Below are 18,152 nucleotides of genomic sequence, written 5' to 3' on the forward strand. Positions count from 1 at the left end.
GCCAACTCCACCCGAGGAAGCTACCACCGCATCAAAGTTCAGCTTTATAATACCCCTTGCTGGCCTAGCCCACGTCGACGCAAGCGCCACATGCGGCCAGGGAGCAGCAACGTTATCCACTAGAGCTGAACAGAAAAGCGCACAACGCTGGATACTTGTCGACACCGAGATCAAACCACCCTAAAATACCACTCGATTTCGCGCCTCATATAAAGCGTACACACCAGCCTACCACACCTCAACAACATCATCGTCGGGCCGCTCAAGGAACTTTGAAAGAAACACCGATAGTAATCTAAATTGCTCCACCCGAAGAGATAACGATGATCCAAACCGGAAACTCTGGGCAATAAAACAAGTCAGAAACAAGTGGTGCACCGTCTCCACATCACTATCACACAAATGACAGAGAGGATCCACATCAAGGCCCTTCCGCCATAGAGAATCTCGAACCGGAAGCAAGTGAGACACCACACGCCAAGCCCCCGCCTTGCAGCGTGGTTGGGAAGATTTCCGCCAAAGCTTCTTCCAATGCACTACCGGAAGCGATGGCTGAGTCGAGGAAGAAGAAACCGAGCCGAAGAGATTTTTGCGAACAAAAGAGTAACCCAACTTTAAATTATAGTTTCCGTCCACATCATCAGGCCACATAAGAACATCATCACCACCTTGCAAAGGCAAGGGAATTGCCAAGATGTGGCCAACCGTAGCTGGATAAAATATAAAATCCACCCACTCCTTCTTCCAAGCACTAAACACATGGTCTATCAAATGAGCCACCTAAACACACCAAGCTCTACCATTAAATCTTCCCTGGACAAAATAAGACACCCATGAGGTAGCCATTGATCATGAAGCACATCAACCCGGCTACCATTTCCAATTCGCCACCTGCCTCCTTCCTGGATAATTCCACTCAATGCGCATGATGCTTGACCTCGCATAACTAGGACGATATCCCAATTTTGCATTCAAAAAATCTCCATGCGGAAAGTAAACCCCCTTAAACACTTGAGCTATCAAGGTTTAAGGGTGTGAATAAATCCTCCATCAGTTTTTAGCGATAAAGGCAATGTTAAAAGATTTTAAATCTCTAAAACCAAGTTCGCCGTCATATATAGAGCGACTTAACTTGCACCAGCTAGCCCAACCAAGGCCCCCTCTAGCGACATCACCACCCAGAAAAATCTGGAAAACATACCTTAAATATCGCACAAAGTCCATCAGGTAAAATAAAACATGACATAACATAAGAAGGTATGTCCTGCACCACATCCTTAATCAAAACTTCTCTACCAGCTCTAAAGAGTGTAGTTTCGTTCCACCCCTTAAGCTTCTTCCAGACACAGTCCTTAACAAAATTAAAAGTCCGGGTTTTAGACTTACCAATCATAGTCGGTAAACTCATATATATGTTAAAACTTTCAACTTCCTTCATTTGCAACAACTGCTCAAGCTCATTGAAACCATTATGAGGTACATTGCGGCTTAAAGAAAGCATTGATTTTTCAAGGTTGATAACCTGACCGAAAGCTCGCTCATAGGTGGCTAGAATGTACAAAACACACTCCGCCTCCTGAGTCGTAGCCCGAGCAAAGATGATGCTGTCATCTGCAAAAAGAAGTTGAGAAATAACAAGAGCTCTATGAGCTAGTTTAATACCATGCAACATGCTAGATGTAATACTCCTCTCAATTAAGGCTGAGAACACCTCACCACAAAGAATAAAAAGATAAGGAGATAACGGATCTCCCTGTCGCAAATCCCGAAAGGGTACAAAACTTGGTTGGGGGTTGCCATTAAGCATAATAGAAAAATTAACATAAGTCACACAACTCATAATCAAGTTAACCCAATGGGGAGGAAACTCCATCTTATTCAGCACACCCTATAAAAAAGACCACTCGACTCTATCATATGCCTTCGACATATCCAATTTCAGAACTCACAACATTTGTAAAAGTAAAATAACTTTAATACTTGTTTTGGTATTCTATCTTTATTACATTTGTTATATGTAAAATATAGTAATTATTTTAATTTATCATTTTGAAAAAAATTACTCAACTTGTATTAATAATTAAAATAAAATAATGTTAGTCTTACTTGTAATATATAAGAAATTTTAAAGTTTTACAGGTAGATATAAATATAAATACTATTAAGTATTAACTTGGAAGGGGAGAATTCTAAGATAGCATGGATTAAATGGGATAATGTTTGTAAACCTAAGGACTTAGGTGGTCTGGGGTTAAAAGGTGGGGTGATTTTAATAGAGCACTACTTGGTAAATGGCGTTGGAGACTTTGCACAGGAGACAGAAGCTTATGGGCGCGTATTGTGTGCTCTAAATATAATGTGGTTAATGGAGTTATGAGAGGGGCTCGTTCAGGATCTGCATCAGTGTGGTGGAAAGATGTGGTAAAATCTTGTTTTGATCCTCCCTTGGGTAATTGGTTTTCTGAGGCGATTGCTAGGAAAATTGGTAATGGCTCCACTGTTCAGTTCTGGCAGGATACATGGGTGGGCAATGAACCCTTGGCTGCTAAGTTTGCAAGGTTATACATCTTATCTTTACAGCAGGAAAGCACTATTGCAGATGTGGGTGTTTGGGCTAATGATCGGTGGTCTTGGAGTTTGTCCTGGCGACGGGAACTCCGTGATTGGGAACATAATTGGTTGAATGAAATTCTAGGCTTAATTAACCAAGTGCTAGTGAGACCAGAATCTTTTGACAAGTGGGTTTGGAAGGAGGATGTGTGTGGTGGCTATTCAGTTCGAACGGCCTACTCCTTGATCAAAGGGCATGCAAATTTTACTCAATCCCCAGCGTTCAAATCTCTTTGGAAGGCTACTACACCTTCATCTGTGAAATCTTTCATGTGGAAATTAATGTGGGGTAGAATCCCTACTAGGCAGAACCTTTGCAGAAGAGGTGTCCTGCAGAATACTGATTTGCAATGTCCTTTCTGTGAAGCTTCGATGGAGAGTGTTGAGCATCTCATTTTTTCTTGCAGGAAAACTTCACAAATTTGGTACTCTATTATGCGTTGGCTTGGGTATTGCACTGTATTACCGTGTGATAGTCAACAACATTTTCTGCAATTTATCCATGGCTGCTGGACCCTTAATCAGAGCCGTGTATGGTGGGCTATTTGGGGAGCTGTAGTTTGGACGGTTTGGTGTGCTCGCAACAGGCTTATTTTCACAAATATCATTCCGGATTGGGAGAATTTGTTGGGACAAATTCAGTGGAAGGCTTGGATATGAGCGTCTTCTCTGTTAAAGGATTTCAGAAGTTCATTATATGAATGGCTCTTGACCCCTTGCTCGTGTATTTTACAAGTTTAATGGCACTGGCTATCTCATGGAGGCAAAGCATTGAAACTTGGATGAAGGGATGTTGGCTTGGTGTTTTATCTTGGGGGGCTTAGCATTTGGGTTTGGGTTGGGGTATTAGATTTCTTTGTAAACCCCCTTGAAAATTCCTCTTGATTTCTCAATTTAGGTACTCTTTTTCCTTGTTAGGTTTTCCCAAGGGGGTTTTATCCTAACAAGGTTTTAATGAGACCTTTTTTGTTTAGTCTATTTTCAAGGGGCTCTAGGTGGGTGGGTTTGTCTTCTTCCCTTTTGTTGGGTTTGTTCCGGTACTTGTTAGTTCTAGACTGTTCTCTTGTTTTTTTTCCTGCTCTCTTCTTTTCCCTTGTATTGGGTTGAAGTACCCCTTGTACTTCTATTCAATATACTTCTATTGCCTATCAAAAAAAAAAGTATTAACTACTAATTGTTATTGTTATTAATGTGAAGGTCAAGTAAATTTTAGGCTCTTTGTTCTAGAGGTGTTACTGCTGCTGTACGCAATAGCTTTGTTGATGTCTGCCCCATTGGCTTCGTTTGTGACCTTGGACGTTACCTTGGCTTTCCTTTGGCTGGTGGAAGGGCCTCTCATGCACAGTTTAATCACTTACTGGACCAGGTTGCTCGTCGGTTGGCTGCCTGGAAGAGTCGATTATTGAACACGGCGGGGAGAATATGCTTGACTAAATCAGTGCTTGCTTCCATCCCAACGTATACGGCTCAGGTGGTGTGGCTTCCTCGAAGAACAACGAGTTGTTTGAATAAGATTTCTCGTCGCTTCATCTGGTCTAATGCTACGGGTGATCGAGGGTGGCACCGATTGAAGTGGGAAACCCTTACCTTGCCAAAACCGTATGGTGGTATAGGTATTCGTGATATTGAGCATGCGAATACGTCTCTCTTGGGGAAACTTGTCTGGGAATTTGTTCAAAAATCTGAGAAATTGTGGGTAAATGTCTTGGCCCACAAGTACTTGAAGGATAGATCTATACTTGAGGCTCCTGTTAACCCTACTTCATCATCCATGTGGAAGGGCATTTTGAAGGCTAGGGATGTCCTGCGGGATGGCTTCACTTTCAAAGTTGGTAATGGTTCGACCTCGTTCTGGTTCGGAGATTGGTGTGGCTCTGGTGTTTTGGCCCGTAAGGTCCCTTTTCTTCACATCTCGGATGTTGATTTCCAGCTAGTGGATTTGATTAGTAATGGCCACTGGAATCTGTCTCGCCTGTATACAGGCATGCCTGAGGTCTTCAAGCATCAGATTCTAGGTGTTGAACCCCGGATCATAGCTAATGTTGAGGATCATTGGGTTTGGCAGCCGAGTCGGAAGGGTTTTTACACAGCTTCAGAAGGTTATGCTTGGCTGTGCTCGCGTGACCTTCCTCCTGTTGTTGTGGATACTTGGTCTTGGATATGGAGACTTAAAGCTCCAGAGAAAATCCGGGTCTTCATTTGGCTCCTGCTTCATGACGCCATCTCTTATGGGACACTGGAATTCGTAGTGTTGTGTGTGAAGTTGATTGCCTGGAGATTGTTGAGGTGATTCGGGATGATGTGTTTCACTTCCATGCCTTAGCATCAGACTTTCTGGAGATTAAGCAGCTCCTTCAGCGTCCGTGGAGTGTTCAGCTCCAGCATGCTTCCCGCAGTGCCAATGAAGTGGCGGATTGCTTAGCCGGTTTAGGTCTGTCTCAGCAGTGTGACTTTCTTCGATTAGAGGACCCCCCTCCTCAGCTTGATCCCATCTTAGCTCGGGATCTGTTAGCTTTGTAGTCTTTCTTTTGTCGTTTAACATTCCGATGTACCAAAAAAAAATATCATTGAAACTTTTTCTATCAATAATTAATATAATGAATAATTTTGAAGTTTATTAGTAACTAATTAATATTGTTATTAATGTGAGTCAATTGTACTTTTACTAATGTTGTGATAAATATTACTTCAATAAAACATTTGTGATAAAAGTAAAACTAAGACAAGCAACAAAAAGCAACAACAACCACACCCGGAACCAGCAACATCAAGCAGAAAAAAACGCCCCTCCTTCCAACCGCAGATAACACAATCATCAACAACCATGGCACGGAAAAACCCCAGGAATAAACGCCTCAGCAGAGCAAAGGGGAAGAAAAAGAAGTTGTCATCCTCTCAAGGATTCAGAAGTGATGAACAAATTAGGAGAATGCAAGGGATGATTAGCATCACGTGCCAACGCAAACAAAGCCGAGAATATCAAATGACTTATTCAATGCAACATCACACTATCTTGAAAATGATTAATAATTTATTTATGATTTTTAGAAAACGTGGGCGAAATTTCAAATTAACTACTGCATTTATGGTATCCTTGGTCAAGAGCCTTGAATGCTGGTTGAAGAAGACTCCATGAGCGAACAAGTTTCTTTAATGCATTTTTTTTCACATAACCTTGATATTGAAAAACTTTTTTTTTGTCACAAAAGGAAGTTTTTTCGTATTTATTTCTCTTTATCACAAGTATTAATTAATTCATAAACATTAATAAGATCTCATTTATTATTTCAAACTGTCAATTGATTAGTGATACACAAGAGAAGTCAAATTAATATCCCAAATATTTAATATAACGTAGATAATAAAATTTAACACGCACAAGAAAGATTCATTGACACAACCCATATAATAAGAAGAGATTAATGAAAATAAAATTGGATTATTTTAAAATTTAAATACATAATTTTCAGAATCCATATTACCAACATTCCCAATCAAAGACAATAATGAACTGTTTGATAAGAAACTGCAACAACTAAAACAAAGCAAACATATAATTAAGTACTCTTCAAGCTTTGGTTTTCCAAATTCCAATCAAGCACTGCATTCCTCATCATCATATTCATCATCCCAGTCAGACACAGAAGCAACATCCTATGTTGCCTGCTTCACATTCACATTTGAGCCTGCAACTGGAACCAAACCCTAACACAACAAAAACACAATCTGAATACATATAAGATTTCATTTTTCAACCTTGTGAGCTTTGTCAAAATTTTGTGTCATAATATAATTAACAATTATTCAATTCTAACAATCTCCAAAACGCAAAGATCATTCATTTACAAATCCAATGCTTGCTAGATCCTTCTGCACATAGAAAACTTGTGAACAAGAGGAGAAAAAATCATGCCCAATCCAAACTAGTTACAAAATTGAAAGTTTCATGTTACCGTTAGAAAAAATTTCAGAGCCTCTTCTTTGGTGTGAGTATTGATGATCTTGAGGGCTTCCTCCTGCATAAGGATTTAATTTCAATAATGTTATTAAAAAATTACTTAACCTTCGCAAAAGGGGTGCAAATTCTTAAATTAAATGGTTTGGATCGATGTAGGAAAGGCTGCTGAGAGCTAGCAGAGAATCCGAATTCATTAATAATTGAAAAATAATGGTAATAGACAGAGAGAGAAAGAGAAAGCAAAGAGAATCAAACCCTGGCTGCATTGAGTTCATCCTCAAGTAAAGTCTTTGGTTCAGCAATGATGGAAGAGGTCCTTTCGAGTTTTGGGGAGGAGGAGGCATTAGTGTTGTTACTGGCTTCTCAATGATGATCTTGTCATTGTTCTTCTCTGCAGCTTGATCCTTCGTCATTTTGAGGGGAAGAGAGAAAAATACACAGAAACACACACACACCACCTGTGATTTGATGCCAAGAGAAAGAGAGAGTGAATAGAGCGAAAGGGGCGTGCACTCAATTTATTGGAGAAGGGTGCAGTGAAGAACAGTAAAAACGAGCATCTTTGACTGTCATTATTATGAAGAGGGGTGAAAGCTAGCTGTGGATTTCAACCGATGGTTGAATTGACGTGGCAAAGATGGCGGAGAAGAAGCAAAAAATAATATACAAATGGCAGAGTAAGATTTGAATATAGGCTTCTTTTAGACTCAAACAAAACGTGTGTGTATATGATTATGATGATACCACTCACGCACAATAGAAGCCAAGAAAACGTTCCGGATAGCTGTTGGGGGTTGGAAGGTAAATAATAATAATACAACTCATGTATATTCACTCCTAACCAACTAAAATAGTGAATTAGCATAATGGTTCAACACTTCGTCCCAAAAGCAAGTGGTTTAATTTGGATTCAATTCTTAATTCTTGTGAATAGGATTAAAAAAACTCATTGCTCAACCTCATACCGCTTATTGCACTGCGGAGAAGTAAGAGATTCGTGTCGCGGATACCACTTATTGGGATATATTGATTAAGACGAATATATATATATATATATATATATATATATATATATATATATATATATTCACTCTTATTTTCTCTTTCATCTTAATGTTATTTCTTCATATGTTTATCTTCTTTTCTTATCACATCATACAAATCGTATCTTTCACTTATCTCTCTTCTATTGTTATCTCTCTCATTTGGCTGAAGGTTAAAGAGTTTTGATATACTCGCATACACTCATATTCTCTTCCATCTCATTAGTTTCTATCCATTTTTTCTTCCTATATTTCTCTTATTTTCCTATCACATTACACATTTTTTGTCTCATTTCTCTTCAGGTTAAATATGTTCTAGGTCCCTAACATATAGGGGCAAATCCAAATTAGTCCCTAGAATTTTCTTTCATAACTTTTGTTCCTTGGCAATTTTTTAAATTCAAATAAGGTCAAATCACTATTTAATGCTTACGTTGTAACATCTCAATTTTTAGCATAGTTTATAAATATAAATTACTATCATTTAACCTTCAAAAGAATTTTCTTAACCTTAAATTTAAATAAATAAGTATATTGTTGGTCTTGTGATATGTTAATATGAGTAGTAATAAGATTTTAGAATTATTTTAGGAGTTCTATAGAGAAAAGAGAGAAGTTATAATCCTAAAAGTACAAGTGATTAAAATATCAAGATACATAACATTAAAATATAGTGTCAAATAAAATACATGCACGTTAAGGAAAGACATCATTTTTACCATTTTACAAAGAGAAGCCACGTGTGTGATTTTTAGTGATTTATTGTCTAAATATCTATAGTTAAAATATATTTAGTTAAAATAATATCAATTATCCTCATTTTTTTAAAATAAAGAAAGCCACGTGGTGGCAAATAGTCATTTATTAACCAGATATCTATGGTTTTACAAAAGATCTTTGATTAAAAAAAATAAAAAAATAAAAAAATGATGAGATGCCAAGTGGGTAGTACATATCAATCTCTAAACAATTATCTTTACCTCTCAAGCTACGTGTGTGGCAGTTAACAATAAAAGTACAAATAATATTACTAAACAAGCCACGTGGTAGCATACAACAATAGGAGATTATTAATCTAAGTAAATACCTCTTATTTTACAAAAGATCTTTGGTTAAAATATAAAGATAAAATGAAACATGGTGCAAATGCACCGACTTACCTGGGCTATAAATAGGCTAATGGGAAGTTTGCATTTCACAAGATCTTAGAATTGAAACAAAAGGGTGAGAAGAGTGGCAGAGAGAAAAAAAAGCAACGCGTACGTATGAGGGAGAATAGGAGGAGAAAGAAAAAGAGATTAGTGAGTAACATAGAGAGGAGGAAAGAAGGAGAATGAATGAAGAAGTACCAAGGTGATAACTTTATCTACTCCCTTTTAATTTTAGTCACTCTATCAACCTAATTTGTCTTAACCATATATATACTCTATTTTAGTTTTATGATCACATCTACTCTCTTTTATCTATCTCAACTTTACTTAATTATGTCCACTTCATTAATTAGAACTACTCTCTTTTGATAAGTCTATTCCTTTTTAGTTTTAAGTTTCTGTTTTATATTTCTAACATTAACTTTTATTAATATGATTTGTTATTATATTCCTATGCCTTGAAATGGTCGGCTCTGCCGCCTCTCTCTCTAATTACTTAAAAGTTCAGCTTATTACTATTTAGTTGTTTTACCTGAAATGAAAGTGGTCCTAGACGATTTCTCCGTTGTTTTAGTTTTATTCCATATTTTAAAGTTTGTACAATCCCAATTTAATTTATATGATAACATTTAAGAGATTGTGTAACATTGCGGGGCAAACCTGTTGACCTTTAAGACGACCAATATAGGCAAATCCCGAATGTTATGTTAAGAACAACACTGCAGGGCAAACCTGGATACTCAAAGGTCGGATCCAGTTGAAAGGCAAATCCTGGGTGTTAAGACATAAATATGAAATGTTAATTAAAACACTTTAAGTGAAATGATCCTCCAGCAGTTGAGGTGATCTAGTTGCATAGTACCTGGAACACAGGTTCCTAGGCAGGGGGACACCCTTGCATTCGGATAGAGCTCTAAGCCGCAGTTGGGAATATGCAAAAGTGGTCGAAGGGCCAAGAAAAGCAAGTGATAACAATGAATTAAAGAAGAATAATGATTCATAGACATAGGAATAGTAGAAACACCCCAAACACCCCTTTTTTCCTGCGGATTTGGCCAAATAATACACTGAACTAACCACCTAAATACACATGACTAACCATAAAGCACATAACCGTGTAAAGTTGAAATTCCTAAATTAGGGATTTGGCCAAATAATGCACTGAACTAACCACCTAAATACACATGACTAACCATAAAGCACAGAACCGTGTAAAGTTGAAATTCCTAAATTAGGGATTTGGCCAAATAATACACTGAACTAACCACCTAAATACACATGACTAACCATAAAGCACAGAACCGTGTAAAATTGAATTTAGGAATTTCAACTGAGTTTACACGGTTATGTGCTTTATGGTTAGTCATGTGTATTTAGGTGGTTAGTTCAGTGTATTAGTTGGCCAAATCCGCAGGAAAAAGGGGTGTTTGGGGTGTTTCTACTATTCCTATGTCTATGAATCATTATTCATTAAAGAATGACCTTTAATTTGAAAGAGGTTTAATTATATTATTTTCATTGGTGAAGCTAATAGTTATTTTGAAATGCTTACCGCTGATATAACTACTTAATTTATGTTTATGTAAGTTTTTCTTGTTTTTGGAGTGGGTATTGTTATCACTGAGAATTGTAAAATTCTCATTCCTTTACTTTCATGTTTTTTTTCAGAGAAAGAAAATAGTTTGCTTGAGACATTCCAGATAGTAGACGGGAGTATGTGTCATGTATGCAGGATCACAAGTAGTTAGTTACAGACACGTCAGGTAGTCGGATCATGGTCACAATATAGGTCACCACGTGTATAAGGAGTCTTTAAAATTATTTTCACTACTCTTACAGTGTACTTTGGAAAGAATTATTAAAATTAAATTGATTTGTCCACTCGATTTTTAGTATTTAAGTATTTAAACACATTTATGATTCTTTCTTTTACACATTATTTTAAATATATGTTATTTTATAGTGTACAAAATTAGGGGTATTACATACGTGGCCATATTTTACTTAGTCAACATCCAACATGTCATTTCACCTGACCCAAAAACCTGCCACCTCATCCTCACACTCCCTCCCCTCCCTCATCCTACTCCCCAAAGTCGTCATCGCATTACCTTATTCTCTCCCTCCCTCATCCACCTTCCTCCTCCCCTCCCTTTCTTTACCCAACGCAACCCTTATCCTCTCCGACTTGCACACACGTCGCTGCTAGGTACCACGACACCATCGATAGTTTATGTTCAAACATATAGTGAAATCGCGAGACTTAAAGAGAGGGATAGAGAGATATTGGGAGAGAGAGATAGAGAGGTAGAGGGAGAATGAAAGAGGAAGCCATACCATTGTAGGATAACAATTCGTAGAGAGAGATCGTGAAAGGTGAAGCTTGGAGGTTAGGACCCAGTCTCCAGTATGCACAGAGCTTAGACACATCAAGGTACAACAACCCTGGACGTGGTCGCCTTTTCCCGGAGGTGGAGCGATGGCGGAGATGGGAGCGGTGGATCTAATTCAAGATCGAGACCTTCGTAGTGTTTGTTAACGGCCTTAACGACGACCTTGTTAGTGGATGAGGAAGGGAGAGGGTTGATGGAGGTGGTGGAGGCCATTGTTGTAGCACAAAGGGATATTAGAGTTTTTTGAGATAGAGGGTTAGAATTGGGGGTGTAGTGGTGTGAAGATGGGGCCGAGTAGGGGTGTACAAGGGACGGGTTGGGACGAGTTTTGGTTAACCCTAACCCGGCCCTAAATATTGATCGGGTCAATTCATAGACCCTAACCCGTCCCTAGACCCGAAGCAACCCGACATTATACGAGTCCAATTTAGGACAGGTCTATATAGGACGGGACCGGGTTGGCCCGAGGGACAATAAGTTTAAGACTATTTGATACTAATTGTAAAATTTAAAGATAATAACATACTAAAAGAGTTATAAGTTGGAACTATTTTTTAGAAGAAATAAAAAGAATCCAATTCTTTCATAATCTATTGCACTTGAGAGGTTTACATTTTGTTTGATCATTTCTTCACTTGTCCCACATATGCATAATACACACACATGATTTTCTCTTGTTTGAGCATGAAAGTGTCAATAGTTTGAGCAACGTTTATTTAATTCATAAGGTAAATGTTAAACATTTTAATTTCATCTACATGGAAGATAAATTTGAGCACCATGTATCACATTTAAATCATTATAACAAATTAAAATTTTATAAAATATATATGTGGGACGGGCCGGGTGACCCGAGTGTCAACCCGAACCCGACCCTACTCGAAGTCGGGTAACTCAAAGATCAACCCGAACCCGATCTCTTTTAATGATCGGGTCGGGTTCAACCCGGCCCTAAAGGCTTGGGCCGGGACGGGTTGGCGGGTAGGGCCGGGTCTTGTACACCCCTAGGCTGAGGTTGTGGTGAGGGTGATTTCATCATTATGGTGGCATAGGGATTGATAAATGAACGGTTTATCCAATAAGGTACTTTTGTCAATGCCACTGTTGTCGGATCACTTCGGCCATCACCATTATGGTGGCATAGATATTGATAAATGAACAATTTATGTTTTGCAATTTGAAAATTATTTGAAATAATTATGAACATATCAATCAATTGGGTCATTGTAAAATAATTTTTTTTGCTACATCGGAAAGGTAAATTGCACCGCTAGGAATCGATCCCTGGAACTCCTCCTACCCAACCCATATGTTCTCCCAGCTCCTACCATTTGAGCTATCCTACGGGGACAGTCATTGTAAAATAAATTAGGTTTATTGAATTTTTATTTTATGTTTAAAGAAATGATTCAATGCAAACATTGTTTTATAAATTTAAAATATGATTTAATTTATATGCACCGACAAGTTAAAAAGTTTTACTCATGCATCCTGAAATTCAAAAGAGTATTTTTTAAATTTTTTTAATTCAAATTTAATTATGACTTTACAAATTAATGGATTCTAATTAAGTGATTGATTGTTACTTTCAAAAAAAAATGTGATTGCCAATGCATAATAATCAAACTCAAAGAGAATTAAAAAATTTAATAATGATTTATGATTGATATATCAATTATGTGTTTTAAATTTCATAGTTATTTAAATATTATATTAGATAATTAAGATATGAATTAAAGTATACATCTATCTATCTATCTATCTATACTACATATAAAGGGAGAGTTTTTGCAACCTTGAGGGCAAAACTGTAATTTAATATTTTAATACACATGGGTGGAAATTTTTCCATGGTCAAATACGTAAATTTGTTAGTAATTCAATATGAAATCAATCTTGGCCATTCATTGCTTCTAATCCTAACCGTTGGTCCTTTTATTATGAAACCCTTTGTATAACCTTTTCATATTCTTGACAGTTTTATTTGTTGCTTTTGTAACTCCTAATTATGGATTATGGTTACAAAATCACCAAGAGTCTCTTCCTTCTTCTCCCATATAAAAAGCATCTTTCCATTCCCCTTTCAAATCATTTTCATCTCTCTCATTTTGATCTTTAGCATATCCATTCATGTGCAAGTAATCTTTCCGATTTGGATCCTCCAACAGCATCATTCCATCACAAGAAGATCTTCCATCAGGTTAAAGAATTTTATTTTGCATCTTTTCTTTTCTATTGGTCACTTCTTTTTCATCATTTTTCATTTTCAGGCATTGATGTTTTTCTCCATCATCGTGTTCAATCCGGTAAGAGCCCTTCTTTTTTCGCCTTATTTATATCTTTCAATTTATCTGTTCTGATTTTTCCATCATTTCTTCTTCAGATTTTGTTCTCATGCTACGTTCTTCTCAAACGGTTTTATTTTTTCCGATTCATTCTTCTCATTCTTCATCTCCCACTTCTGTAAGTTTCAGTCTTTATTTGCAATATGCATGTTGTTATCACTTATTCAATAGATGAAAGTTACTCACTTTATTTTCCTTTTATAATTTATGCATGTTTTGTTCTTTGCTATTGATTAACTATTATTATCAAAAATTATTTTTCTTCATAAACTTTAAAGTCATCTCCTTGGTTATTTCTCTAATTGTGTTTCATTATTTTTCTTGCACAATTTAATGATGTTTGCTTCCATTCTTTGATAGTTTAATCTTCAACCAATGTGAGTTTCTTGCTTTTTTTTTAATTTTGATTAATTTTTTATCAATTAGTTGATCAAATGATAATCTTTTCTTCTAATTTGGTATAATGAAGCATTTTTCCTCCTTTTACATTTCATTGATTTAGTTTCAATTTGTCATCTTCATCGTCTTCATTAAGTTTAATCCAATTTATGTCATTTACACTATGAATGTGGTCACTGATTTTACATTATTGTTTTCGGTTTAATTCTACCTTCTTATTCCTTTTATCTATCAACTCTATTTGTTGAGTTTTATTCATTTTTATTTAAATAAAAATAAATTAAAAAATTGAAGGATTAATAACATTCAAGTTAAATTATTTCAATCTTAATTTTTTTGTTCAAAAACTCAATCATAAAATAAATAGATTATTTTTTTTAAATACTTACTTTTAGTTTCAATTAAAATTCATTTCCCCATCGTTACATACTTATAGTTTTAATAGTTTTAAAAATCAACTTTATTATTTTTTATGGTAATTATCGTTGTTTCATTTTAAATTTAAATGTTTGTTCTACTGTTTCATTTTTAATAAATTTAAACATGAATTTTATTATTCTTTATTATTTGAATAACTATATAATTGGTATAACACAATAAGTATTGATAACTTTTTTATAAGAGAAACATAGATGTAAAGATGTTTTTAAACACATTATTATTTGAACTATTTGTTGAAAGAGGCACACCATTCACCTTACCCACACATGAACGAAGAATTCTAGGTTTCAAGGGACGAGGTTTTTGGCTTTTGAGCGCTATTGGATTTCATCTGCATGTCTGACATTATGTAACCAATTATATGACTAGAATATGGTACTTTTTAAATTTAATTGTAATGCAATGATATGCTCCTTCAGTTTTGGAATCTTTGAAATGAAAACTTATGAGCTTCTAAGTAAACAATGTTTCATATATTTGTTTATACCTATGAGCTTTTAAGTAATTATACATATTATTTCATATGTGATTTTCAGAACGGTTCGATATTTAGCAGACTTTTAATCTCAGCCGTTCGATATTCCCCTTGAATTTCCTCCATCAATGTTAATATATAACTTTCGATTATTAAGCTCAAAATTATTTTAAATGAATTTATTATTATTTAATTTATATGAGTTATGGAATGTCATAGGTCAAAATTAACATTGAATATGATATTAGTTATGAACTCCATAAGACACATATTATTAGTTTAGATTTGTTGAAGTATTAATCTACTAATAATTAATATTAATAATAAACCTTAAAAGTTAAAGTCACTCAATAAAAAAACTTCCGTCTTCCGATGTATCGAAAAAAACAAAATAAAAAACTTCCCTATCCCTTCCTCTTGAACTTCTTTCATCAATGTAATTATATAGACTTCTACTATTAATTGAAAATTCAAAAAGGTATGCTTAATACTAAATAAGATCTTACCAAAAGAAAAAAGGACAATCACTAACCCTTTTCTCTACAACTATATAAATTAATAAGTGTCAATAATCATTCAACATTTGCACTTCACATAAGTTTTATTGAGGTATTTGCTTTTATTTTTTCAATGACTCAAGCTTCAAGACATTTTTCCAGTACCTATATCCAACGGCTAGCTATTGATGTATTAGCCTAGAATGTTTACATATGTTCTAACATGCATTTTATTTCATGATGATCTTCAACTTGATTTCATCATGTAAAATTGAAACACCTAAAAAATTATTTTCTCTTTGATTTGCTAACTTTTTATTATGTAGGATGACCCAAACAGTTTGTGTGTTCCATATGTGGGAAACAAGGGATTTCAAAAAACCTCAAATTGTTAATAGTATTGAACTGCTCTTAATCGTTGAAAATGTATTCAATTTCTATGTTTTCCCCACTTTCATTTTACCTAATTCAAACTATTTATTTTTACCATAACAAAGTGTATTTTTAAAATTGTAGTTTTTCAAATGCCACAGTTTAGTGACACACTATGTGTATGACAAGTTTATGCGATTCAGAATTTTATGGTTCAAGCATCTGCTAGAAAATATAGAGTTACAAAGCATAGATGCATGATTACTTGAACGAGCATTTCAAAAACTGAAGAGGCTACAAGTGACACTACTACTATAGCAAAATATGATTTTGGTACCATTTAATATAGTTGACATCATTTTCATGTAATCGATTATCTCTGAAGAAACCAAGGTTTATAGTGCTAATTTATTTTATAAAAGAAAGCACATACAATACTGCATGGCAACTAATTTCATCTTCTTTACAACAATAATCCATATGGATTAACCTTTAACATTGCTTCCTTAAATAGATGACCCTAATATTATGTTGTTTCTAACTTTTTTTTCCCATTCTTCATTACTTTACTTTGCGTTGCATCGTTCTCCTCAATAGCCACTGAAACTCACAATCCCCAGTATGCATATTGCATATATACAAAACTTTTTTCTGATATAACTTTCAGATGTCCATGTTCACAAATAAGTATTTGTAACTTACTACTTCTCTTATTTTTTCCTAAAAAAATGAGAAGGTCCAAGTTTTCTAAGATTGCAAAATTTTGTTTAGACGGGTTTAACTTGATTTCATCCTACTTTATATTGAGTTTAATATGAACAAACTATGAATTATTTGTAACCAAATAAAAAAAACTATGAATTATTTTTTTTTTACATATTTATTACTTTCAAGTTTATTTAGCAACATTAATATAATTACAATTTTTTATCAATGCTTAATTTTAATTTTATGATAACGAATAGCAAAATCTAATATTAACAAAGTACACATTTTATATTTAAGCACATCTATTATTGAACTCATATGAGTTATGAAACTTTATAGGAAATCCCCTATCCATTTACCTTTGAAATTCCTCAATTAATGTTAATTATTCTATACTTTTATACTATTAACCTCATAATTATTTTAAAATAATTTATTATTATTTAATTCATATGAGTTATGGAATGTCATAGGGTAAACTTGATATTAAATATGATATCACTAAAAAAAACATACATAATAAATACCACAAACATGTGATGCAAAAAAAAAAATATATATCTCCCCTTGAACTTCCTCCATAATGTTATTCTATACTAGCTTTCTACTACGAACCTCAAAATTATTTTAAATAAATTTATTATTATTTATTCCATATGATTTATGAAAGGTCAAAAAGTACATTTAATATTAAATATGTATCACTCAAAACAATTATATATAAATACCAAAATAATATCACAAACATGTGATGCAAAAGAAAAAATCATTTCTATCTCTTTCCCCGTGAACGTCCTCCATCAATGTTAGTTTACAACTTTCAACTTATTTATTATTATTGTTTAGTTTATATGATTTATGGAATACCATAGGGAAAATTTAATATTTAATATGATATCACTAAAAAAATTCATAACTACCAAAATAAATACTACAAACATGTGATGCAAAAAAAGAAGTAAACTATCGGTATCCCTTTACTTTCTTCATCAATGTTAGTCTTATAACTTTCTACTATTAACCTCAAAATAATTTAAATGGATTTATTATTTAATTTATTTGAGTTATGAAATGTCATGAGATAAAATTAATATAAATATGATCTCACTAAAAACACATATATTAGGAATTTCATAAGACACATATTATTAGTTTATGTTTGTTAAAATACTAATCAACTAATAATTATATTAATAAAAAACCTTAAAATTTAGTGGTCATTAAATAAAAAGACTCCCCTAACTCTTCCTCTTGATCTACCTTCATCAACGTCATTCTATGAACTTATACTATTAACTTCAAATTGTTTTACAAAAATTTATTATTATTTATTTCATATGAGTTATGAACCCCAAAAAGACAAAATTAATACTAAATAAGATCTTACAAAAAATACTACTTCTATCTGTAAAGTACAATAAAATTGTTATATTAAAAGAATAAATCTAAAACATCAATTAGATAAACAAGGACAAACAGCACAAATAAAAAAAAACAAATACACTCATAAAAAAACGTACGACAAAAAAAAAAACAAATACAATCAAAAACATAAATTAACACTTCGACAAAATACACTTAACTTTCACAATTTTTTTCTTTATTTTTCATACGAATAAATAATTTAAGAAAGCCATAAAAAAAACACAATACAAAATAAAAAAGTATACCCCCGTGCGTTGCACGGGTAAAAAGTACTAGTTCTATTATAAATTTAATCTTTCTACGGGTTGCCTTTTCTCATCTCAAGACCGATCTTG

At 34.2% G+C, this 18,152-nt stretch overlaps 1 protein-coding gene and 1 long non-coding RNA gene across 2 annotated transcripts; one reads left to right on the forward strand and one right to left on the reverse strand.

Moving 5' to 3' along the window:
- Positions 1 to 228: 228 nt before the first annotated feature.
- Positions 229 to 1,873, reverse strand: LOC130747674 (uncharacterized). The gene is made up of 2 exons (XM_057600684.1): positions 1,202 to 1,873; positions 229 to 780 (listed from the first exon to the last, which is right to left on the reverse strand). The coding sequence occupies exons 1-2, from the start codon at positions 1,871 to 1,873 to the stop codon at positions 229 to 231; spliced, it is 1,224 nt and encodes a 407-aa protein (XP_057456667.1).
- Positions 1,874 to 13,236: 11,363 nt separating this feature from the next.
- Positions 13,237 to 13,801, forward strand: LOC130732099 (uncharacterized). Its single transcript, XR_009016941.1, has 3 exons — positions 13,237 to 13,355; positions 13,426 to 13,461; positions 13,539 to 13,801. It is a non-coding gene; the product is annotated as an uncharacterized LOC130732099 (long non-coding RNA).
- Positions 13,802 to 18,152: the final 4,351 nt, after the last annotated feature.

The sequence above is a fragment of the Lotus japonicus genome, chromosome 1 (assembly GCF_012489685.1).
Source record: "Lotus japonicus ecotype B-129 chromosome 1, LjGifu_v1.2".
NCBI lineage: Eukaryota > Viridiplantae > Streptophyta > Magnoliopsida > Fabales > Fabaceae > Lotus > Lotus japonicus.